This window comes from Saccostrea echinata, unplaced genomic scaffold (genome assembly GCF_033153115.1).
Source record: "Saccostrea echinata isolate AGI-Se365-2 ecotype Australia unplaced genomic scaffold, CSIRO_AGI_Sech_v1 ptg000009l, whole genome shotgun sequence".
NCBI classification, from domain to species: domain Eukaryota; kingdom Metazoa; phylum Mollusca; class Bivalvia; order Ostreida; family Ostreidae; genus Saccostrea; species Saccostrea echinata.
The window spans coordinates 21497359-21522019 of record NW_026889758.1 but is presented as its reverse complement, the minus strand read 5'-3'; the positions used below and the strand labels follow the sequence as shown (position 1 = coordinate 21522019).

Genomic DNA, 24661 nt, shown 5'->3' with positions numbered 1-24661 from the left:
TTATGTCAATAATAATACATTTTAAATTTGTACAATTTGAAGGCATTTTTGAAGAAAAGACTTTTTTCTTTTTACACTTAATGATATTAAATTAATTTATAAGGAATAGATTTAATAGCTACCTAAGTTATAAGGAATAAATTTACTAGCTGTACCCAAATTAGACTTCTAGAATTTATTCAATCTGATTAAAATCAGATCTTTGTTATGCTCCGAAATTCTGATAGTCGCTGTACAAAGCGACTATCAGAACTTCGGAGTGTAACAAAGATCTGATTTTAATCAGATTGAGAATTTATTAGACTTCCAAGGAAGTTTGTGCTTTTTTGTAAACTGACCAAAACCCAGTACAATACAGTATAATTTGGATGGCTACTAAAATCATACCTTACAAAAATTTAAATTGATCAAAATTTGTGCAAAACAAAAAAACTTTTACGCTCTATTTCTAATTGAAAACTTTAAAGCACGTGGTTGAGCAAGTTGATGATCATACCCTTTGGGCATCATGATACAATACTGCTAGATGTTGCTTGACGATTGCACATAAACTTTCCAAAGCCAAGAATGACAGTCTTTTCATTCCTTTTATATGTATTTTCCAAATTCAACAAAAATATGGATATTTCATTCAATACAAACAAATTGAAATAATTGAATCATTTTTGGATGTTGATTTAGCATTTGTTAATACTGAATTTCTTTACATTAAGCGATTAAACAAAACATACAAGTATACAATATACATGTATGTATATGTAAAAATTAAAAATAGCATAGGTTTTTAATTCATGACAGAAACCAATTTCAATCTCCTTGATGACAAAGATATTCCTGTACATAGCTCACTCCTTGTTTATGGTCTTGTTTTTTGTTTTTGTTTTTTTTTTTTTGTACAATAAGGTATCATTTGAACTTATCATTTGGGGGGAAAAATTATGCAAAATTCTAATGAAATGGTTTGCTGATGAATATAGTAACCCACTGTGTAAAAAGACTGATGACAAGACAAAACAAAACATTATGTTTAAATTCTTTATTACAAACAAGTTTAAAAAATTTAATTGAATAGATAAGTTTCTTTCTATATACACATAGTTGTTTAATGTACCATAAACAGTTCAACTGTGAACAATTTTAAATCGGAATCCACCACTCTTTTGAAAGTATATCATGTAAGAGGTGTCCCTTAAACCATATGGTACAAATGTATGTCTTTGTCAAAACCTAAAAGATCCTGCAGCTATAACCACTGCATTTAGATACTTTAAATATTGGTGAAATTCTCATCAAAAGAATTACAATTAAAATATATATTTACTCACAAAAAGCTCACAATTACATACCCCATCTTTAAAATCATTATGAATTTAAATAAACACAACAATATCACTGTGTTCAATATCATTATGTTTAAGATTTCTAAAACTTCTCTGTCCTTCATTTGAAGATTTGACACAACACTGTTCACACTGTTCTATTCTCTCAGACTGAGGTCTGTCTGTAGTTCTTGGTCTCTATTATCTTCTTCCCACACATGGCACATATACCTGAAATATCAATCACAATGGAATCACAGAATCTCTACTGTATGAACATGTAGATTTCAGCAATTAATATATAACTTTTTTGAGGAGTAGAAAGTCATGTCAAACTGAACGAAGAACAAGAGGCTCATGGGCTTTTCCAACTTCATTCAAAGGAGTGTGGCTCCACCCTAGCCATGACATAACATACTTGAATTGAATCAATACATCCTTGGGATTTGAACCTCCACCCCACCCCCCCCTCCCCCATCCCCCACCCCAAAAAATCTACACAACTTTGGCATGATTTCAAATGAATCCGATTAAGTGTGACCCTGCTATTTTTTCAAAATAAGTTTTTAAAATATTTTTTTTCAAAGATGTGCATCCATATATGGACATCCAGAGCATCCAAAGCATGTTTGGTAATTTGCATCCATTCATGCAAGTTGGTTCCCTTAGAGCTTATAGTTATTTGGAAATGTATCTCCTACAAAAACTTTAAATCAGGTATGCATCTGGAAAATGTAGGTCAAATACAACATCAGTCATGTCTGGTAGTGTGCATCCCTAGATGCAACATGCATGCAAGTTTTGTCCCCATAGGACTTATAGTTACTTGGGAATGATCCTGCTCCAAAAACTTTTACCTGGTCTCTCATCTGGAAAATGTATTTAAATACAGCATCTGAAGCAAGTCTGGCAGTGTGCATTCCTAGATGTATTATCCATGCAAGTTTGGTCCAGGCATGGCTTAAAGTTACTTGGAAATGGACTTGTTCCAAAATCTTAAATCTGGTCACTCAATTAGAAAATATAGGTCAGATCCAGCATCCAAAGCTTGTCTGGTAGAGTGCATCCATAGATGCATCATCCATGCAAGTTTAATCCAGGAAGGGGTTATTGATATTTGGGAATGGACTTGCTCCTGACTCCATTAACGCTGACACCAATGCCAACCCTGGGTATATAGCTCAAGATCATTTTGACTTCATAGAGGTGAGCTAAAAACTGATGCACAGAATTATGTATCTTAGATTAGTCAACTTGTGTACCGAGTTAATTGAAAGCAAAGCAAGAACTGTCATCAGGGTAGCATTTTGTAATTTTAAGTAACCATGGCAATAGCACTTATAAAATTTAAAAATGCTAATGACAACAAGAGGCCCATGGGCCACAACACTCACCTGAGTAACTTTTGCCTTGCTGTTTTTCACCTGATTTCCCCCCCCCCCCCCCTTCTAGTACTTATTGTGGCCCCGCCCTACCCCGGGGGTCATGATTTGAACAATTTAGAATCCGCATTACCCAAGAATGCTTCCACATAAGTTACAGCTTTTCTGGCCAAGTGGTTCTTGAGAAGAAGATTTTTAAAGATTTTTACTACATATTTCAATGTAAAACTTGGATTCCCTTTTGTGGCCCCACCCTACCCCGGGGGTCGTGATTTAAACAATTTAGAATCTACACTACCCCAGAATGCTTCCACATAAGTTTCAGCTTTTCTGGCCCAGTGGTTCTTGAGAAGAAGATTTTTAAAGATTTTTACTACATATTTCAATGTAAAACTTGGATTCCCTATTGTGGCCCCGTCCTACTCCCGGGGTCATGATTTGAACAATTTAGAATCTGCACTACCCAAGAATGCTTCCACATAAGTTTCAGCTTTTCTGGCCCAGTGGTTCTTGAGAAGGAGATTTTTAAAGATTTTTACTATATATTTCAATGTAAAACTTGGATTCCCTTTTGTGGCCCCACCCTAACCTCGGGGGTCATGATTTGAACAATTTAGAATCTATACTACCCCAGAATGCTTCCACATAAGTTTCAGCTTTTCTGGCCCAGTGGTTCTTGAGAAGAAGATTTTTAAAGATTTTTACTACATATTTCAATGTAAAACTTGGATTCCCTATTGTGGCCCTGCCCTACTCCTGGGGTCATGATTTGAACAATTTAGAATCTGCACTACCCAAGAATGCTTCCACATAAGTTTCAGCTTTTCTGGCCCAGTGGTTCTTGAGAAGGAGATTTTTAAAGATTTTTACTATATATTTCAATGTAAAACTTGGATTCCCTTTTGTGGCCCCACCCTAACCTCGGGGGTCATGATTTGAACAATTTAGAATCTATACTACCCCAGAATGCTTCCACATAAGTTTCAGCTTTTCTGGCCCAGTGGTTCTTGAGAAGAAGATTTTTAAAGATTTTTACTACATATTTCAATGTAAAACTTGGATTCCCTATTGTGGCCCTGCCCTACTCCCGGGGTCATGATTTGAACAATTTAGAATCTGCACTACCCAAGAATGCTTCCACATAAGTTTCAGCTTTTCTGGCCCAGTGGTTCTTGAGAAGGAGATTTTTAAAGATTTTTACTATATATTTCAATGTAAAACTTGGATTCCCTTTTGTGGCCCCACCCTAACCTCGGGGGTCATGATTTGAACAATTCAGAATCTATACTACCCCAGAATGCTTTAACATAAGTTTCAGCTTTTCTGGCCAAGTGGTTCTTGAGAAGGAGATTTTTAAAGATTTTACTACATATTTCAATGTAAAACTTGGATTCCCTATTGTTGCCCCACCCTACCCCCGGGGGACATGATTTGAATAATTTATAATCTACACTAGCCCAGGATGCTTCCACATAAGTTTCAGCTTTTCTGGCCCAGTGGTTCTTGAGAAGAAGATTTTTTAATAACCCCACCCAATTTTTGTATTTTCTTGATTATCTCCCCTTTGAAGGGGACTTGGCCCTTCATTTTAAACTCCCCTTTACCCAAGGTTGCTTTGTACCAAGTTTGGTTAAAATTGGCCCAGTGGTTCTTGAGAAGAAGTTGAAAATGTGAAAAGTTTACAGACGGACGGACAGATGGACAGACAGATGGACAGACGACGGACAACGGGTGATCAGAAAAGCTCACTTAAGCTTTCAGCTCAGGTGAGCTAAAAAGCACATTGCAAAGAATAGTTTACTTTTAATAAAGTAGGCTAATTGTGTACTGAATTTTATTGAAATCAACCAAAACTGCAGGAATAACTTTTGAAAAAATGTTTACAAACAGACAGGTGGACAACGAACACCTTAACATTGCATAAACTCTTCTGGCCTTTGAAAAGTATAGCTAAAAATCAGGTTAAAATAAGGTCTAAAGAAAAGAAAAGTTATTATGTACATAGAAACCTTCAGAGTCTGGTAAAATGGTCCTTGACAATCTACTTCTAGTAATTGCTTCTAACACTATTTAAAACCAATTTGTTTTAATTGGCAATATTAATTTGCATAATAAGATTCTTCTACCTTTTGAAAGTTTATGTAAAGATAAACAATACATACCTTTCTTGTAAGCACATCCTGCAAAAGAAATGAACAGATACTGACCAATATTTTCTACACATTATCAATGCATGCAGACTTATCTGTGATCAATTTGTAAAACAGAGGTGATAATTACACTGTGCATCTACACTGAGGTTCAAAATTCAACCTTTGTATCTTACAAAAGAACACACAATATACATTGAGATGTATACAAAAGAACACACATAGACCAAAAATGAAAGCCATAATTGCATAATATTTGATCAAATTAATGCATGTTCACATATGGGTTCAACATGTCTAAGAATATTTAAAGTTACATAGTGAGTCAATATTATGTGTTTCTTTTAAGATAATTGTATCATAAAACTAAAGATTTATGAAAAATATGAATAGGGCGAAGTTATGATAACTCATCTGCATGGTAAAAGCAAAAAAAGACTGCAAAATGTAAGTGCCGGAGAAAGAAAAGTTCTATCTTTGGTTGTTATTGTCAATGTCAAGTCTTTTATTTTTAGCATGAAACTTGTAAACAACAATGAATTGGAGCAATCAAAAGTGAGGAATAAGTTCTGATCATCTTTTTTGAAGATTATATCAAAATCCTAGGTCATCTGACATTTATATCTATGGAATTGACACCATGGTAACTTCAACTTTTCTGCGCATGCGTACCTTAAAGAGGAAGAAGTGAAGCAATATTTTCGTGTTGTGGCAAACTAAAATTATTTTTACTTGTACTTTTCTCCACAAAAGTAGATTTTTTAAGTTCTGAAACCTGTAATTTTCTGAAACCTAATACTTTCAAGAATTAAATAAAATTTGCATGTGTCTTTCAAAAATTCTACTTTTGTCAATTTTCCTGTTTTTCCATCATGGCATCTCTTTAATGGACACTTTCAATTTCTACAAAACAATCTACACATTGAAATGATTTAACACTTGCCTTGGCAGTAATGTGATCCAGCTTGATGGACAGATGACTTACAGATCCTGCATTTTGCAAATGTCTGGTATGGAGTAAACCTGTTAAACAATGAAAATATATACATTGTATGTATATCAGGGATGGGGTAATGGTAATGTGTAATGGTAATTGACAGTAATTAATTACAAATTTGGATGTAATTGAAAGTAATGTGTAATTGGCCCAATTTTCAATTACATGTAATTGTAATTTAATTAATTACTTTTGAGAAAAGCATGTAATTCACAATTACTTTTCAATTACATTCAATTACACTGGTGTTAAATAAATGAGAAATAGCCCCCTCCCCTTTTTTCAAATCCCAAACACTTTATTCAAGAGAGGTTAACTGATTTTTAGTACAAAATGTTCTATAATATATTAAAAAAATATATATATTTTCTTTATTTAGTGAATAGCTGTTTCCTCTTTAAAATGCATTTTCTTCAAAACTTTTTAATATTATTTATCTCCTTGTTTATAAATATATTATTAAATAAAATTAATAATTTCAATTATGTTGTTTATGAATTGACACTTAAAATATCTAGTCCAATGGCTTCTAATCCTTTGTTTGCCATACCTACAGCTTGTGTAAGAAGTGATTAACAGGTGCTAATTAGTGCCCTAGGGTTATGTACATACTGAGGAGATTTTACACACATTTTGACTTTACCTATTGGTAGTTTTATACACATACATTGACTATGTCTTCCCACAAATCTTTTTTAAAATATATCATTTGGTGTTATAACATCATTTTTTCTATTTTAATAAAAATTTGTGGGAAGACAGTAGTTTAACACATAATGTCAAATACTATAGTATTTTGAGATGTATAGCTTAGGATGATGAAAAAGGCAGGAAACAAGGCAAAACGCATCCATTGTTTTGCATAAATATATCAGAAAGCTAAAAAACGGACACATGAATTAATGGAAAACAGCATCCAGGTTCTGTAAAAGGACCGTGTCCCAGTTGAAAATTGGCTCTTTTTTCCCCAAAATCCTGGCAGGTAACAATTCCCAACTTATGACCAAATTCAATTTTTTGATATTGTTTATATATAGAAATAATATGTTTTGAAATTTTGATCATTGTTAAAGATATATATCATGTGTATATGGGGAACAAGTCCACTATCTAACTCTTTAATCAACAAATAAATATAAGTCAACAACATTTCCCAATTTTGCCACTTTTTCGATTAAAAATACACAATTAGAAGGGTACAGGACCCTGTACCAAAAAGGGTCAATTAAGCCCTGAAATTTGCTATTAGTCAGTATTCATTTATTCCTGTCACAAATGCCCCAGTGTAAAATATCTTCATTGTGGCAGAAAAATCTTTAAACCTGATAGATGTAGGTTAGGGGACACAATATTTTAAAATTTTATTAACATGCATCTACACATTTATTAATGTTTACTTAATGTAAAAAATAGTAATTGAATCTATATGAATATAAATGAATGTGCATGACTATTTATCATTGTTTATTTTTATAAATTTTTTCTTAATGTAATTTGTAATTTAATTAATTACATTTGCAAAGTAATTGTAATTTAATCAATTACATTTCAAAATCCTTGTAATGGTAATGGTAATTTAATTGAAGGTTTTGGGCAAGTAATTGTAATTTAATTAATTACTTTCCTTTGTAATTGACCCCATCCCTGATGTATATATATGTAAGACTCCAAAGTGCGATGGGACTCCAAAGTCTGATGGTCACGCCAAAGTCCGATGGTCTGCGCCAAATCCTGATGGTTTAACATGCCAAAGTCCAATGGTGCAAAAAAAAATAAACGTTTGTGTCGTCATAGTACTACTGCACCAAATAGCAATGCCGCACCATGCCAATATAATATGCAAAGACTAACCCTAACCTCTCAGATAGGTGCGAGACTAATCCTAATCGGTCGAAAAGTGTATAAGTACTATAACCTAGATATAGTTATATATGGGTGGATCAGTCGAATAGTGTGTGATGCCTACCCTAAATCTCTCGGGTTGGTGCGAAGCTATCCCATAATCAGTTCAATAATGTGCAAGGACTAACCCTGATCAGTTGAGTGGTGTGCAAGGACTAACCCTAATATCTCTGGTGGGTGCAAACAATAAGCAAAATCAGTAAAATTGTGTGAGAGGATGAATACTGAATTGATGGCTTTGGAATGCAGGACAACGACATCAGGGATTGACGTTGGACTATTGTGACGTCATAGACGTTGATTGTTTCTCCTCACCATTGGATTTTGGCGTATCAGACCATCGCACATTAGCGCAGTGCGTCTCATAGGAAACGAGCCATCATACTTCGGCATGACCATCGTACCTTGGCGTCCGTATCGACATCAAACCATCAGGGTTTGGCGCTGACCATCAGACTTTGGCGTGACCATCGGATTTTGGAGTCTTACATACATACATATATATATATATATATATATATATATATATATATATATATATATATATATATATATATATATATAATATTAAATACTGATAATTCCTGTTCTATTATGGAACTCAGTAAAGGGCATTACCTGTTTTTCTTTGATGTCAGGGCTTTGTTTTCATTAACCACTCTACCTCCACTTTCTATAGTTAGAAAAAGAACAGATAAAGCATTTACATTGTACAGGAATGAAATGATCAAGTCTTGCATTACTTTAATTGATTGTAACTCTAATATTTATGATTTAAATCAGCTTTTAAACACAATGTTAAACATGTACTTTTGACTTTTTCTATATCTAGTCCACATCCACTGAGAGTATGACAAAGACTAAGTTATGATCTCCCAATAACCATGCATAGAATTACAGTAAGTACTGTTTTGTTGTTCATGCACTTTGGAATTAAACCAATATTTATTGAATTTTGAGTACAGTACTAACAGTAGTTTAGTATAATTTTGATTGGTCACAGATGGACATTACCTGTTGTGTTTCTGGCACCTGATTTCCATGGATCAGGAGTGATAACTTTCCCCAGCTTCTTCTGACCTGTAATTATATCAATATACAGTGTATATATATATACTATATATAATATTTTCAACAAGAGCAAGATACCTTTATGTATTTCATTTCAATTTTGATAGGAAAAAGATTTAAGAAACCCGTGAAACATGCCTGAAGCATCAGATACATTTAAAACAAACAAGAAAAGATGTTACGCAAGTTCATTCTAAATTGTCACCATAATCAAAACTAAGTCTGAACTATCGCTTTATTTACAATGTTTGTTTAATATATACTTTCAAAGTATACCGGTATATTAAACAAACATTGTAAATAAAGCGTCTTTGATATTTAACTGCAAAGGAAAGAAGAGGTAAGATACAAATTATTATCAGTACACAGTACTCTTTGATATTTAACTGCAAAGGAAAGAAGAGGTAAGATACAAATTATTATCAGTACACAGTGCTCAAGGATCATTCAAGGATCATTTAATTAAAATCATCAACGAATAAAGAAACACAAGACAGGTTGGGTAATGACAAGGTATTTACACAGCAATTAACATCTTGAAAACTGACCAATTACCCCTACGAAGTCAATCCGGAGAAGCTTAATTATCTCCTAATCAGTTTAAATAGATAGGTGAAAATTTGAAGATTTCAGAAAAACGATTCAAATACTTTTATTTGTATTTTCTTAATCGAATTTTCTGGAAATTGTGTTAAAATTTACACAAATATTTATTTCTTCCAACTAACCGATTACAGATTTTGTAACCGATTACCATTGTTCTGACTGATTACAATTTGCCATCCCTAAAATTTACACATCAAATTATTGTGTTCAGTGTAAAAGTCAGTGTGTTTAACACAATCATGATGATGACTATTCTAATATTTTTCGGTAAATCTGGAGTCCTTTTAACAGGTCAGGGCAGCCTCCATTTTTTGGAGGATAGCTAATTTCAATATGGTGGCCAAATTTTTTACCATGTAAGGAAAATCGCTTTGCAGTTTGCATCGTGGGATAGCTTAATCCTCCAATTTCAGAGGATAACACAGGTAATTTTCAAATGCCCCATGCCTACCTTTAGTGGAAAAGTGCATGCACCAAAATACATGGAAATAAAAGTTCAAACATTAAACTATCGATGTGGCGATTTGAGATTCTATGTCAAGATGTTTTGCTATTTATTTTCGAAGTTGGCACATTTGGAGCTCCATTTTTACCAAATATTTCTTGTTACTTAGTTTTATTTTTGTTTTTCCCTATTAAGACAAATAAAAAGGGACTTTAGTATTACTTTTATATTTTCTTTTATTAATTTAAAAAAGGAAACACAGAAGGAAACATATTTAAATGCAAAATATACTCTGCCTTATAAAATAAGCAACTAAAACAAATAAAGGAATGAATGAATAACTATAAATAAATTAATAAATAAAGGGGAAAAAATAAATTGAATAGCATAAATAAAATAGATAATTTAACAAGTTTACTAAGAAATTAACATATATAAATATATATGTGTATATTACAGTATAAACAGGATATAAATAAAGAAAATATCCAGCAATCGTCTGCTTCAAATACTTTTTGCTATGGTTCATTTCTATAGGAAATCATAGTAGATAAGTATTTGAAGCAGACTATTGCTGGAACTCTTCAGTGTCAGAGGTTTAAACGAACATGTCAGTGGTATGAAAATATCAAGAACTTAATTTTGGTTGGATATAAACCTTTAAAAGGTAAGAAACAAAAGTTTTATAGTGATAGGGAGTTAAAAGGATGTCCAAAGTGAAAAGTTGAACCAGGCAGGGAATTCATTTCAGCCCGTATTGATCGAAACAAGCCGTCAAAGTCCAGGCAAGATTTCCCGAGTCACTTTGTGTGTCATTGGTATGAGATTCGGAAGAGAAGTCTTTCCAAAATTTTAAGTTTCGGCGAATCTCACTGAGATTAACCCTACAGTTAAGAGGGAAAGAATCCGCTGATGCTAAAACAAGTCCCACGGAGAGAATAAATCCCACATAAGTCTCACGTGAGTTCCACAGCAAAGGAACTTAAAAATATTTAAAATAAATATTTATCAGACAATGGGATGTGCTCCAATGTATGAATTCACTGTGTATAAAACTTAAAAGCAATCTATGGATTGCCATTTGACTTGAATTGATTACAAGTTGGAAAACACGGTCTCGACCAGGTGAATGTGACGTTTACATTGTGTACTTCCATAAAACTCCAACCAAAGTAAAATTAAAGCATGTAAATTAACAAATTTTAAATAAACGTCAAACTTACATTTTTCACAAACCATTTTCAAAACAACAGGAAAAGACCAATAGGAAAGTAAAATAGAAAACCGGAACAGGAAAATTTAGCATATTCCGGGAATTTCTTCGAACATGTGTGACCAAAAAGAACGTATTTTGTTGGTACAGACAGGAGGTAATTTTATTAAATGCTGTAATAAACCTGTGAAAAAAAATTAAAGTTGCATTGTCATATAATATTGGACATTTTTGACATTTTATCTTATATATCACCATCTAATTGCTTACGTGAATGTAAGTCAATGCTCCCCCTAACAAAACCGCCCCCTGAAAAACGATGCACCTTTTTTGTTTTGCTTGTCAAGAATTTCTGTTAGATTTTGCACCCCTTAAAAAAATGTGGAGGGGGGTCTTCTCCGTCTCTCTTCGGACAGCCCCATTCCCGGTACCACAGTTATCTATACGTCCTGGCGCAAAATTATTGCATCCCGTGGGGCGGATCCTGGATTTTTTTCAAGGGGGGGGGGGGGGGGAGGTGTCCACATGTAAGACTCGGACATTTTTTATTTTTTTGACAAAGAAAAAGACGTAAACAAACTTGAAAACCCCATTTTTGTAAAAAAAAAAGTTTAAAAATTGCATTTGTATAAATACATGTAAATATATGGTCTACTACAAATACAAAGTAGCATTAAAAAAAAAAACAAGATGTGTTTGTGAAACACTGATGCCTCCGTATGACAGCTCATGGCGAAGACTAAAGTTTCTCAAATGCAAGTCAAACTACAAGTCAATGTCAAGAGATCAAAAATGTTGGTAACAAAAGAAAGGTCTTGTCACAAGAAATACACCTGTGAAATACGAAAGCCCTAACAAGACCTGTTGAAATGTTATGACCAAGTTTTTCTAATTAAAGTAGGTCAACCTCCAAGGTCAGGGTCAAAGGTAAAAATAAATGGAGCCCAAGAGAAGGTCTTATCACAAAGAATACACATGTGAAAAATGTTTGTCCTAGCACCAACGATTCAAAAGTTATAGCCAAGGTTATAGTTTTCTAAAGTAGGTCAAACTCAAAAGTCAAAATAAATGGTACACAAGGGAAGGTCTTATCACAAGGAATACCCATATGAAATATGAAAATCCCAGCAACAACCATTCAAAAGTTATATCCAAGGTGAACGTTTTTTCAAAAGTTGGTCAAACTCCAAGATCAAGGACAAAAGGTCAAAACTATTGGTACCCAAGGTAAGGTTTTTGTCACAAGAAATACACATGTGAAATATGAAACCCCTAGCACCAACTGTTCAAAACTTATGGCCAAGGTCAAGGTTTAAGTTTTTCAATAGTAGGTCAAACTCCAAGATCAAGTTCATATGGTGAAAATTGTTGGTCTTGTCACAAAGAATACATATGTGAAATGTGAAAGCCCTAGCCCTAACCACTAAAAACATATGATTGGTAAAATTTTGCAAAAGTGGGTCAAACTCGAAGGTCAAGAGGTCAAATATGTTGGTACCCAAAGAAAGGTCTAGTCACAATGAATGAAATGTGAAATATGAAAGCCACAGCTCCAATCAATCAACAATTATGGCCATGGTTAAAGATTTTGTGGACAAACAGACAGACAGAGCAAAAACTATATGCCCCGAATTTTCGAATACGGGGCCATAAAAATAAATTCTTTATTAAAATATACGAAATATAAATTTTCATTGTAAAAAATTGAGTTTTTTTTTTTTGGGGGGGGGGGGGGGGGTCTTGAAAAGTTTAGCATTTTGTACATGAGTAAAGGACACATCCACCCATAGCATCAAATGTACATCTATAACGTACAGGTTATTCAATAACAGTAGCTTATTCATTAGAGAATGCCTTGCCTTTGCATAATTTTTACAAAAGAAAAACAGAACATTAATTTCGGACTCAGTATTAAGTTATAACTGTCGCTGGTTTATAGCATAAAAATCTTGTCCAAAAACTTAATACTATCCTGAAAATTTACCATATTATGTATTCATTAGAATTTGCAGCATATTGTCTGTAATTTTTTTTATCAAGTTTGCCAACGTAGTTTCAATGCAATAATACTGTAAACGTGTTGTAGATCTACGTGTACATATGATTTGGTACTATTTTGACGTTTTCTTATTGGAATATATAGAAAATAGTTTTTACTAGAAATTTGGGAAGTTTCTTTGGAAAAAAATCACATAACTTTTTCTAAAGACGATTTACTCAGGAATTTCAAACCGTTAAGAAGAGGTAAATTTAAAACTATTTAGTATAGTCTTCCCAGAGACATAAGTAACATTATATGTTATTTATGTCTCTGGTCTTCTTGTCTTGTTTTGTTTGTTTGTTTTTTTTTATGCCCCCGTAATCGTAACTTTGCCCATAACTTTTGATTGGTTGGAGCTATGACTTTCATATTTCACAAGCGTATTCCTTGTAACAAGATCTTTCTTTTGGTACCATCATGTTTGACCTTTTGACCTTGACCTTGGAGTTTGACCCAGTTTTGCAAAATTTTACCCAACATTAACCTTGGCCATAACTTTTGAACAGATGGTGCTAGGATTTTCATACTTCACATATGTAATCCTTGTGACAAGGCCTTCCTTTGTATACCAACAACTTTGACCCTTTGACCTTGACCTTGGAGTTTGACCTTCTTTTGGAAAACTTTAACCTTGGCCATAACTTTTGAACAATTGGTGCTGGGGCTTTCATACTTCACATATGTAATCCTTGTGACAAGACCTTCCTTTGTATACCAACTTTGACCCTTTGATCTTGACCTTGGAGTTTGACCTTCTTTTGGAAAACTTTAACCTTGGCCATAACCTTTGAACAGCTGGTGCTAAGGCTTTCATACTTCACATATGTAATCCTTGTGACAATACCTTCCTTTGTATACCAATATCCTTGACCCTTTGATCTTGACCTTGGAGTTTGACCTTCTTTTGGAAAACTTTAACCTTGGCCATAACTTTTGAACAGTTGTTGCTAGGGCTTTCATACTTCACATACAAGTATGTAATCCTTGTGACAAGACCTTCCTTTGTATACCAACAACTTTGACCTTGACCTTGGAGTTTGACCTTCTTTTGGAAAACTTTAACCTTGGCCATGACTTTTGAACAGATGGTGCTAGGGCTTTCATACTTCACATATGTAATCCTTGTGACAAGACCTTCCTTTGTATACCAACAACTTTGACCACTTTGATCTTGACCTTGGAGTTTGATGTTCTTGTGGAAAACTTTAACCTTGTCCATAACGTTTGAACAGATGGTGCTAGGGCTTTCATACTTCACATATGTAATCCTTGTGACAAGACCTTCCTTTGTATACCAACAACTTTGACCCTTTGACCTTGGAGTTTGACCTTCTTTTGGAAAACTTTAACCTTGGCCATGACTTTTGAACAGTTGGTGCTAGGGCTTTCATGCTTCACATATGTAATCCTTGTGACAAGACCTTACTTTGAATACCAACAACTTTGACCTTTTGACTTCGACCTTGGAGTTTGATGTTCTTGTGGAAAACTTTAACCTTGTCCATAACTTTTAAACAATTGGCGCTAGGGCTTTCATACTTCATATGTGTATTTCTTGTGAGGAGGCCTTTCCTTGAGCACCATTAATTTCGACCATTTGACCATGACCTTTTGTTTGACTCACTTTTGAAAAACTTTAACCTTTTCCATATCTTTTCAATGGTTGCTGCTAGATATAGGGCTTTCATATTTCACAGGTATATTCTTCGAGACAAGATCTTACTTTGGGTACCAACATATTTGATTTGCATTTGAGAAAGTTTAACCTTCGCTATAAGTTGCCATCAGTGTTTTACAAACACATCTTGTTTATTTATTTTTGCTTGTCAGACTTTTTTGTGAACCCCCCCCCCCCCCCCCGCCCACTTTTGAAACCGTTGCTACATGTACGGACCTGTGTTGGCGTCGATGTTAGAATTGGTGATACAGTATGCTTCGAGCATTATATTATTTATAAACAGCAACACAGCAAGTGTAAATACTTTTTATCAAAGATATCGTCAAAACTTGAGTTTATGTTAATTTGGCACTTCGTTGCGAATAGTATTTCTTAGAGACTCTAAGGCAATCAATTTAAGAGAATTTATTGTAATTTACATTTCAAAATTGTGACTTTTTTACACGTAGGAACCATTGATAAAGACTATCCAAAGACCAATTTAGGATATGCTTTTGAGATAACAGAGGCAGCTGTCCGGCGAATCCTCCCTAGAGCCCGAGTGGGCGTCGGCTATGATATCAAAACTATCTGCCAGAAGGACAGCCAAGATATCGAAGATGTAGATAGGTATTTCATTTTTGATAGTCTTCCATCATGATTTATACTCAGAATTATGATGCATAATACATTTATCATTCAGGACATTTCCTTCTACAGGGAGAAACTGGCGATAGCCTGTTTGGAGACGCATTCGAAGAGAATTCTTGTTACCCATGGTACAGATACAATGTTAGAAACAGCAGCATATCTGTCCACTCGAGTAGTAGACAAATTCGTCGTGTTGACAGGAGCATTCTTACCAGAAACATTCAAGTCAACAGATGCCGACTTCAATGTGGGGTTTGCCATGGGAACACTTCAAGCTTTGACAAAACACGGAATTTTTATAGCTATGAATGGACAAATAACCTTATGGTCAGAATGTAGGCGTAACAAGGACACAGACATGTTTGAAAAAGTGTGATAGAGTTTCTTACTATTAAGAACAGACTACACGTTCCCCAATAATACATATATAATTTTTTCCAAGAATTTGTCATTGAAGTACTGCTACTTTAACAAGTTTCTTCACAAAATATTGAGGTACGTTACCAGGCATTTGTGCAAGATACTATAGAATGTTATTTACTATATAATCCTATTGGAAATCACTGGCATTGCCAATATTGCATTTTTTGGTGTCTTTATCTACCAAGACATTTTGAAAACAGTTTAAAAATCACAAGATAATGGTAATTATGATTAAATTGTTGTATATTACGATGAGATACAAAACAGGTAATGGAACAACGTGTCTTCAGACCTTAAATTTACATTTTCTGGTAGAGATGTAATTCCAATGTGCAAGACAAATATTTATATGTAGTTAAATTATCATGAAAACTAGTGGTATTAGAAAATGATTCTTAAAGTGGTAATTTATATTTAAAAAAAAAAAGACATATGCACAATTATGTAGATATGCTTGTGTAATGATTGTCAAAGTTCAAGCAATACCAGTTTACAATCATTTTCAGATACATAATTGCTGATTTTCAGAATCTCGGGGATGGACTACCTTAAATAATCTTATTACTTTCTTGTCTAACAATATTTATCATACAAATTTTGGGGTTGAGAGGACCATTGATTATGTTAGCTCCCTAGGGATGAAATATTGCCCAACAGAACGTGGAACAGAGGGTAATATATTTCTTATTTGTATGCTGCACTTTCTATTTAGTCATATACTAAAACAAAACATACAGTTTACTGATTCATTATTTTAATATAAATATTTATATTTTTTAATACAATATATATTTGAAAATAAAAATAATTGATGTTAGTGTGATCAATGATATACATCTACACTACTGAAGCAAACATTGATGAACATTTGTCATGAGAAGGAAAATTGTGCTCTGAATTTCTATATTAAACTGTTATCATACAGGTATACTCTACAGCTGCTGAACATTTAACACTTTGTCTTATCTAAAAACAAACTTGTATACCATTGGCACAATTAGAACCTTTTCATAATTTGACAATCTCTTTAAACATCTCTTTCAATTCAGTATATTTACAAGATATGATTCCACTTTTTACATCCCAAGGTATATACTAATCAATGAAAATGTGCCTAACTTTATTGCTCTTGGCTATGATATTTACAATTATACAGCATTTCCCGCAAAAGCCAAATTTTCAAATAACAAGAGATAAACAGCGAGTATTTTGATTACATTTGTAGTCAGGAAAATGGGCACAAAAAAGATCAGATCTTTACTTTTCATTGCACTTATTTTATAAGAAAATGTAATTTACGGTCTAATCTAAAATATTTTGACCAGAGAAATTTTACATCACTATCACAACTGTGTAAACCTGACAAAGTGTTTCTGGAAGTCAACAGTTTTGATCACGGCATTAACAGGAAGCACTTTGACAAAATGTGGAGACAAAAATGATATACAGACATCAGCAGGACTATTGCTGCTATATTTTCTCATGTCCAAATAATATAAATGTATTTTTAATCTTAAAATATCTTAAAAGAAGAAAACAATCAATTGCAAAATTTTGCATAAATCTTAACAATGCTTGGTACAAAAAACAATAATTCTACAAAAGGAAGCACTATATTCTGGGTATATAAAGAAAAACAGAAGAAAAAACTGCAATTTGATTTTTAAAAAGTTCCAGACCTGAATGATACAACCAAACTATTTAACATGAAACTCTCCAAAATGTACATTCTTATGTTAATTCTGCAAAACACTGTATTGAATAATAAATCAGTATGGTAATTGCCTACAAACTTTAGAATGCACAAAATAACACCAGTTTCTATATATACAGTACATACACTTACTGAAACTGTTTATGATAATCACTGGTTACAGAGAATCAATAATGAAATGTATAGCTGCAGAGAGTCAACATATATAGCTTGTTATGTAAGCCATATCTATGCCCATACAAAACAACATCTTAAATATATATTTATATATAAAACATACAAAAAAAAGCATAAACAAAGGTATATGTGTGGTCCATTAAAGATCAACAACAAAGTGAATCAAATTTAACCTTTACGTCAACAATCACAGATACAGCATATACGAGATCTCCGTTAACAAAAGGTGTAATGTTCTATACAGCTCAGTAAATATTGTTACAGTTGGTAACAAGTACACTGTATTGGCAACTATGACAAAATCACTTGGATGGATAGTGTTAAGTATAATTTGGATTTTGTTTCCAATTTTACTTCGTCTATTTGGCTTGCATCATAATTAAGAGAATACTTACATAAGAATATAGAGGTATATGATTCACCAACAAGTACTTGTAAATCTCAATTTCCTATAAATATAACAGATTCCTAATAAGTTTTTTTTCCCTTAAGTAAGTGGCAGCTCCATTTTAGCTTCTCAACTCTTTGATCCTGGGATTCAGAACTGAAGGACATGGCTGTTTTGTTTTTTTTTTCCATCAATGGAACTAATGAGCCTCGGCTTTTTTGTCTTTCTTGTGTTTTTTATGTTCCTCGTGATCTCCATCCTTCTTTTTCTTAAACCGACTAAAGAGACCCTTCTTTTTCTTCTCATGGTCTCCCCCATCATGATCTTCCATCATCATCGCAGGTTCTGACATGGGGCGGTCCTTTTTAGGGGAAGCTTTAGTCCTCTTCTAAAAGTCATATATTCAAATGTAATATCTTCAAAGTCTTAATTTTTTTCTTCTTAATTTTTCACATAATATATATATATACATACATGTATTATAAATGTAAGCTAATATATCTGATATGGATCCAATTTTTTTTCAGAGCTCCATAATAAATACAATAGTATTTTGACCTAATATTACAAATATACCAACCTTAATGTCATCAGTGAACTGATCTAAAATAGAAAAGACAAAAAAAATAAGTGACACTTTCTTTTCAAACAAGAAATCACACAAAACACATGTAGCTAGATTGCAAAGCACAATTCAATATACTAAAATTTTGATAGTTGATAACAGACATCTGATGTTATTTGCTCTTTTAACAACAAACTGAGATGGAAAAATTTCCCTGCAAATTATTTACAATAATCATTTGTATTCTTAGCTGTCAAACTTATCCAAAGTAAACTTCAGAAAACAAAACTTCAAGCTCTACTGCTATTAAATTTGTTTCTTCTTGACAACAGCTCTTATTTTGAGTCTCTTGTAAGGCATCTGAGCCAAGTTTTTACATAATTTTCAAACAAGATCTTACCCTCATCTCCATTCATTCCTCTGTGACCCCCATTGTGTGGGGAGGATACGGGTGAAGGATCATGCTCCTCTTCACCTAGAAACAAACATCACACGTATATTACAATTTCAAAAGTATTTTAAAGCTTTTCTTGGGGTATACAAAATTTTAAATATTCATTATCTACACAAACCCGAAGAATGATGACTGCCTGCACTGCTTGTCCGCTGCCGTACTGGAGTGGCGTTATTTTCAGCTTGGAAGCTGCCTGATCGCTGCACACTGTCGTTTTGGGCACCTGTGGCATGAGGAGGGATGGCTGACCCTCTGTCTGGGGACCAGTGTTTACTGGCCATAATCCTGTCCATCTCTTCCTCACGGATTTCCTGAGATTCTCGGTGTGCTGCCATGGGAGACACACTACGTCCCCTCTCACCTTCTGGACTTGATGATCTATGTAGAACAGCTGCATGGTGCTCATCAGGTGCTTGTGCTGTGTAGAACAAAGTCATTAATTAGATTTAATAAATTATGTCTTCTTAACAAAAACTAAAAATAATGAGAAACTGTAAATAGTGTGTGTTGTGTAATTTTAAATTTTGCAACATATTCTTTCAGTTAAAGCATAAAACAGTAGCATATTATTAACTTCCACAACAGGTGGTTCAAATTCAAAAGCACTTTAAGTTTGTAGTTTGGTGATAACAATTAAACACAATCAGGAATAAAGCCACCGTTAAGCTTCATACCAGAGGGGGAGCAGTCGTAAAGCATGGTATCTTACTCAATAGTGCCCTCATTTACCTGCAAGTGTCCAAAGCATACACCTATAGGGCTCTCTACATGCCAATGCAAGCATCAAGATAATATTCTCCGACATTCATGTAATTTAATTTTCATACAACTATTTTGTAGGGATGTGAACTTAACATATATCTGTACTTTTAAATTTCTTGGAACAAATAAAAACTTGGAATGATGTCAACCGAGGCACCAGAATAAGCAATGATTGTGTAAATTGATTGTTCTGTGAGCATATCTATTTTTCATAGGGGTGTTTGGTCTGTGTGCACATTTTTGTAAATAGCCTAGTGAAAACTAACACAGTTGGGAAAACAAGTGTTAGAAAAAGTGCAAATTGCAATATTGGGTATGAAATTCCACCTCTTCAAGTTCATTACATGTAATTACATAATACTACAGAAAGAATAGAAAGACATAATTCAGTATTTTAAGACCAATTTTCCTATTAGTTATATGATATTCTACATTAGTTTTACCTACATTTATGACTAAACTATTTACTTTTCAGTGAATTTGAAACACTGATTATAAAGAATTTAAGATTAAAAAAAGTATTAAAGATTGGGTCACATATTTCTACATCCTTATTCTTTCTAATCAAGCTGCAAGATTCTGAGATGATCTTGTTAATCTAATTAATATAAGCTGAAAAACAAAGAAATTCAATTAAGAAAAAAAAATTGTTAGTAATTTGTTATTAAGCAGCACGCATTCCAAGAATTCCATACCCCAAAATGGGAAAAATGACGGAAAGAAACAACAAAACAAAGAACTTTCCATAGTGATGAAATCAGGTGATAATCTGGAAAGCTTTCTAAAACCTTAAAACTTGTGTAGCCTAAAATAAATACTGTATATTTCTTCAAATAATTTTTTTTCATGATTATTTAACTATCGATTTCCACATCTTTTTTTTTTTTTTTTACCTAACTGATGTGTTCTTTAAGTTAAACTGTATGTTTTCTTCAAAAAAAAATATATATATATATAAATACGGTAAATAAACAAATAAATTAAAAAAAAAATTCCTTCATCTATTTTTTACATACTATAGCCTAATCAGTAATATTAGCAAAATACCTCTAAAATGGAAGAAAATGAGTAAGCTGAAAGGCCTCAAGACATTAGAACTCTACTGTTACTGCACTGACGTACATCTTTGTTTGTCAATCACAAAATGACATTAAAAATTAGCAATTAATTATTTTACTACAAACTAACAATTAAATATATACTAAATAATGAAGTGCTGGCCACACAAGTTTTATTCAGGAAAATGCAAAATAGTGACAAGAAGCATATGGCACAAACTCTAACGTGTAAAAATCACCTCCATCGTCAACCGCGCTATCCTCAGGCGGTTGTTCGGAACTATGAAAAAATTCCAGGTCAGCATGGGATGGAGTTTGAACTGAAAGCAACCATATACATTATGGGACCACATTGGCACTTGATACATTGTAAAGAACAGATGTGATACTGCTATATCTTTAATGAGTTAGAATTTATATCAATATATGAACTAACAGGAAGACTGTGATATTCGCATAGTTTTGTTCATACATAATAATTTGGTGCTCAAGTAACAATTAATACATGCAGAGATTTACAAGATACATAATTACAGATATATGCATCCTCTAGAAAGACTGCCTATATTTTATAATTATAAATGAACACAGTATGCATGGGATTATTTGGAAATAAACATGTAGTAATTGTAATGGTAAAAGATGCATTAGATCAGTCAACTACTTTAATCTGAATAATATTGGAGATATTCTATTCAATATGACACAGTTCTTCAGTTTAGCTATTTAGCATATTAAGCAGAAAATTATTATTATAGTAAATATATTTTAAAGCTGGTTAATTCATATGTTTATTACTTCCTACATGGATATACATATATAATTGTTAAGCTAGTTTGTGAACCACATCATACAACACCTGCCTCATATAATTGTGAAAATAAATTTAAATACAATTTTTTTAAACACATCTATACAATCAAAATTTGTAATATTTATATCACAGAAATAACTATACTGTTGTATGATGACAATGTCAGTTTACCTGCGTAATGTTGGATTTTGCTGATCCATTCCTTCATGTCAGATGCAGATGCTGCCTCCAGTAACGATTCAGCTCCATCTGCACTTTTTAGACGGAGGACATGCTTCTTTTTATGGTAATCTGAGGCTACGTCACAGTAGGCATTATGGATGAACACAGGAGGGGCAGCTGGAATCTTCTCCATGGCAGCTGTATAATCAAACAGAAAATAATCAGAATATATATATATATATATATATATATATATATATATATATATATATATATATATATATATATATATATATATATATATATATATATATATATATATATATAAAGTTTTTCCCTTGAATATGAAAGGGAGAGTTTTGGGAATGCCAGCACTCAGGGAATTTTTTTTTAAAAAGGTACAACATGCCAGCTGTTTCCTTCACTGTACACAGGTATTTACATGTCAATGACCCCAATGACCTGTTGAAAATTTTAATTTATCACATGATTTCTGGACTAGGAAATTGTGAATACAAAAAAAAATCAATAAAATCATGTAGCTGTAGGTTCTATCATTTCCAAGAGACCAACCAACTCTGACCTTTTCCTTTTAAGTAATAAACATCAAATAGTATTTGTCTTTGCCAAATAGTGTTTTCTCTGTTCTGAGGTACCGGTACATGTGAGTTCAAAATTAAGACAAGGTCCACATGTTAGTAATTGCATCATTCCTCAAAATGTTCTGGACTGTAAAAGGATTACCACAAGAACTGCTATTGAGCTTATTCTGATGCTAGCATTCTTCCAAATACATGTAAAACAGAAGCTAATTTGAATTAAATTAAAATACAAGCTTCATAGCAAAACTAAGCCACATGTCTGTGGTCAGATATAAGTACTTATGCTTTTTTGAGGGAAAAACAAAAAAAAATTAAATTTATCATTAAAAAATGTGTATAGACACTACATGACATTATGTCTTTGTTGCAATCTGGCTAAAATAGTTCTTAAATCAACTAAATGCTTACACATTCTTCCTGGGGAAAAAAAGAAGAAAAAACTAACCTTCTTTATCTTTGTAGAAAACTAGAATCTGTCCATATAAAACCATGTAATAATTCTTCCAAGATCGTATTGTAGCCCGTTTTCCTCCGCTCTGCAATTCCACTTTCCTTTCCACTAAGCCCTCAAAATCTGGAGTAGGTAAATTATCTGGAAGTCTGTACTTGTCCTTAAAACTCCTCGTTCTTCTCCTTAAATTGAAACTAGGAGTTCTCTTTTTCTTTTTATCATCATCTTTTAAATGTTCCACACGTTTTTGTTTTGGACTAACAGGGGGAGATAATTTCTCCTTTTTATGTAAATCACTAGTAGTAGGGGTAGCGGGTGCAACTTGAATTTCTGGAGGTGGCATTTCTGGTAAATGTGGAGCATCCTCCTCTGTAGGGGTAACGGTTTCATTGTCTGTAGGTGTAACATTTTCATTTGGATTGACAATGCCTTCTCCTTGTCGAAACTCGTAGGCTTTCTGTAGCACAGGAGGTGGGGAGGTGGCCCCCTCCCCTCTCTGTTTGAAACTGATGGCACGCTTCACTTCTGCTCTGCTTGTCGATCGACCAATCAAATTCTTGACTGTACTAGTGTCTAACCGGTCATCCCTAAGTGGACAAAGTAAATTATTATATTGTAGGTCATACATGACGGAATGCTCACTCAATAATTTAGTTACCATACACCATTCTATTTCTTACAAAAGGTAAGAAGCAAAACAGAAACAATTACAAATTCAAGAAGATTTTTTTGGTGAATCAAGAATGTGACAAAATTTCTATAAATCAGTTTGCAAGTAAAATTTACCACATTTTTAAATGAAGCCCATAGGCCAGACTTGCCCGAATCATTTTTCACTTCCTGGCTAATGAATACCATATCCAGATATATTTATTCTCTCAGTGTAGTTAGAAACTTTATTTCTCTGATTTCAAAAATTTGAAATTAAAATATTCATGATAAGGCAAAATTCCCTAATGTGCCCACATCCTAGTCTTGGGAGCATATATGAACAAATCTGAAGCTACACTGGGACTACAAAGGGATGTTTGAACAAACATACTGGATACAGGGTTATTTTCGCCCTTTTACACCTTGCAAACAATTTTGCCCCGTTTTGAATTCGCCCGGTCACAATTCTATTGAAGAAATTATACTGTGTTTTTTGAATTCACCCAGTTTTAAATTCACCCATCTGTGAGTAGGGCGAAAGGGGCGAAAATAAAATAGGGGCAAAAATTTCACCGTAAATTAGACTATGAACAATCTAAATCTACACTATCATTATGCTTCCTCATTCATTAATTAGAATAATTATGAACCTGTTCATTCTGAAAGGACCTTTAAAAGATTTTCCTATGAATTCCTATGTAAGACGTTTACTTCCACAATTTGAACAAAATTGAATCTACCGTATATACTCGCCTATAAGTTGGTCCACCTATAAGTCAGTTGTATTTTTTGAGGTAAATTTGGTAGGATTTGCCATTGACCTGCTTATAAGTCGGTACAAATTTTTGCCGGAATTAGTTGACAATTTCTAATCAATGCTCTGATGTTTTAACCTGGTTTTAATTAATATTTTTATAAATGACGCCAATATTTAATTCTAAGTCATTAAACAAATAAAGAATTCACACTTAAGGTAAAAATAAACTACAATACAATGAACTAAAAT

General features: G+C 33.2%; 3 protein-coding genes across 3 annotated transcripts in view; 1 reads left to right on the top strand and 2 right to left on the bottom strand.

Annotated features, from left to right (window-relative positions):
• Positions 1-1418: 1418 nt before the first annotated feature.
• LOC133182009 (cysteine-rich PDZ-binding protein-like) lies at positions 1419-11225 on the bottom strand. The gene is made up of 6 exons (XM_061316708.1): positions 11096-11225; positions 8765-8830; positions 8369-8423; positions 5795-5874; positions 4864-4881; positions 1419-1550 (listed from the first exon to the last, which is right to left on the bottom strand). The coding sequence occupies exons 1-6, from the start codon at positions 11109-11111 to the stop codon at positions 1486-1488; spliced, it is 300 nt and encodes a 99-aa protein (XP_061172692.1). The 5' UTR covers positions 11112-11225; the 3' UTR covers positions 1419-1485.
• Positions 11097-15810, top strand: LOC133182529 (uncharacterized). The gene is made up of 3 exons (XM_061317375.1): positions 11097-11242; positions 15254-15413; positions 15504-15810. Exons 1-3 carry the CDS (start codon positions 11200-11202, stop codon positions 15808-15810), a joined length of 510 nt encoding a protein of 169 aa, XP_061173359.1. The 5' UTR covers positions 11097-11199.
• A 784-nt stretch (positions 15811-16594) lies between these two features.
• The window catches only part of LOC133182005 (spectrin beta chain, non-erythrocytic 5-like), a 98062-nt gene continuing 89995 nt past the window's right edge, over positions 16595-24661 (bottom strand). Inside the window, exons 78-84 of the mRNA XM_061316705.1 lie at positions 22999-23591; positions 21961-22149; positions 21215-21295; positions 19274-19573; positions 19102-19176; positions 18717-18739; positions 16595-18524 (exon numbers count right to left, since the gene is read on the bottom strand). Of these exons, the coding sequence (XP_061172689.1) occupies positions 18336-18524; positions 18717-18739; positions 19102-19176; positions 19274-19573; positions 21215-21295; positions 21961-22149; positions 22999-23591 (1450 nt within the window). The 3' untranslated portion in view covers positions 16595-18335. The remainder of the gene's footprint in view (positions 18525-18716; positions 18740-19101; positions 19177-19273; positions 19574-21214; positions 21296-21960; positions 22150-22998; positions 23592-24661) is intronic.

Excerpts from the sequence above, each read along its gene's own strand:
- LOC133182529 (XM_061317375.1), top strand. The coding sequence starts at position 11,200 with ATGTGTGACCAAAAAGAACGTATTTTGTTGGTACAGACAGGAG. Across the intron at positions 11,243-15,253 it reads TTTGTTGGTACAGACAGGAG|GAACCATTGATAAAGACTAT; the intron begins GTAATTTTATTA and ends TTTTACACGTAG. Across the intron at positions 15,414-15,503 it reads GATATCGAAGATGTAGATAG|GGAGAAACTGGCGATAGCCT; the intron begins GTATTTCATTTT and ends TTCCTTCTACAG.
- LOC133182009 (XM_061316708.1), bottom strand. Across the intron at positions 8,424-8,764 it reads AGGTGCCAGAAACACAACAG|AAAGTGGAGGTAGAGTGGTT; the intron begins GTAATGTCCATC and ends TTCTAACTATAG. Across the intron at positions 5,875-8,368 it reads CTGACATCAAAGAAAAACAG|GTTTACTCCATACCAGACAT; the intron begins GTAATGCCCTTT and ends ATTGTTTAACAG.